The 1,539-nt window shown below is 38.3% G+C and overlaps 1 protein-coding gene across 1 annotated transcript in view; it reads right to left on the reverse strand.

Annotated features, from left to right (window-relative positions):
- Positions 1-741: 741 nt before the first annotated feature.
- LOC102833997 (disintegrin and metalloproteinase domain-containing protein 5-like) overlaps positions 742-1,539 on the reverse strand; it is a 229,701-nt gene continuing 228,903 nt past the window's right edge. The window contains exon 15 of the mRNA XM_006859993.1: positions 742-961. Coding sequence (XP_006860055.1) covers positions 742-961 — 220 coding nt within the window. The remainder of the gene's footprint in view (positions 962-1,539) is intronic.

Below are 1,539 nucleotides of genomic sequence, written 5' to 3' on the forward strand. Positions count from 1 at the left end.
GTAGCTAGAGTGACAGAAGATACATCTTCAAAGAAAGATCATTAGGAAAAACCCAAAATAAAAATGTCAGTATGATTGGCTACTACACCCTTTTAATACTTATCATAGTATAGCCCTGCTGGCAATAATAGTTTGTGTTTTTTTTTTTTTTCCAAGATAGTCTTTGTTTCTTTTAGTGTTGATATTTTTTAATGAGTATAAGCATGTTAATTTGTGTAGATTTTTTTTTTTTTTCTTCTCCCAGCACCTTAAAGACATAGCTTCATTTGCTTCTGATTTTACATGGTTTATAATGAGAAATCCGAAGTCATTCTCATTTATTTCTATGTTGGCAATGTGCCTTTCCCCCCTCATCTGAAAGCCTACAAGATTTTCTTCGAGTTTTACCATCCTGAACATGACATCCATGGGCGTGTATGTGTAAGTATGTGTGGGGTCTCTAATTAACTTTCATCTTATTTCCATTTATCTTACTATGAATTTCTTTGATTTGTTGTTTAATTTTTATCATTAAAATTTTTAAGTTTCACTCATCATCTCCTTAAATATTTATTCTCCCTTCTCTCTTCTTTCTGATTGCAAAAACTACATGGTAGCCATGTCTGATTTCCCCTGGCTTCACAAGGGGGAAACAGAATGAAACTCCAAATCAGCCCAAGGCCAAATCCTAGGGAAGCAGAGGTCAGCAACCTTCCTTACCCTACTCTGACAACAATCATTCCTCCCACAGCACTCTCTGCTTCACATCTGGGTTTGATAACCCATTTCAATGGCTCCAAAGAACTTATAACAAAAGTCATGATTATGGGGTTGACTAGGGAAATGAGCAGGTAACAATTCAGGATCAAAAATCTTAGGACACAGCAGTTCTTCAATCAGAAACACCTCTTGCCTGCCACATTGCAGGCACGCCTCACTCTTATCTTCGGCCGCTAAATTATGCAGTTCCTTGCCATCTGCCCTGCTTAGGCAAGTGTTACAAAATTCTTTTAGCCAATCTGTGAATGCCCATCTTGAGTCTCCTATCACTTTAATCCTCGGTCTGCCTCCTGGAATCCGGTTCCTGTAGGGCTGGCCCCTGCAATGATGTTTTATTGTTGTTGTTGTTATTGTTTTGATGTGCTGCTGGATTCTGTTGGTTAGGATTTTGTTGAGAATTTTTGCATCTCAGTTCATGAGGGATATTGGTTTATATTTTTTTTCTTAGTGATGTCCTTTCCTGGTTTGGGCATGAGGGTTATGCTTGCTTCAAAAAATGTATTAGGAAGTTTTCCATCCTCCTCTATATTCTGGAATAATTTGAGTAGAATTGGTAACAGCTAAATTTGGAAGACAACTATCTGGCCGACTGATTGGAAGAGATCCATATTTGTGCCCATTCCAAAGAGAGGTGACCCAACGGAATGCGGAAATCTCTTGGATATCTCAAGCGAGTAAAGTTTTGCTAAAGGTAATACAGAAACTGCTACAATCATACATTGACAGAGAACTTCCAGAGGTTCAAGCTGGATTCAGAAGGGACCGTGGAACGAGAGATAT

The sequence above is a fragment of the Chrysochloris asiatica genome, unplaced genomic scaffold (assembly GCF_000296735.1).
Source record: "Chrysochloris asiatica unplaced genomic scaffold, ChrAsi1.0 scaffold00035, whole genome shotgun sequence".
NCBI classification, from domain to species: domain Eukaryota; kingdom Metazoa; phylum Chordata; class Mammalia; order Afrosoricida; family Chrysochloridae; genus Chrysochloris; species Chrysochloris asiatica.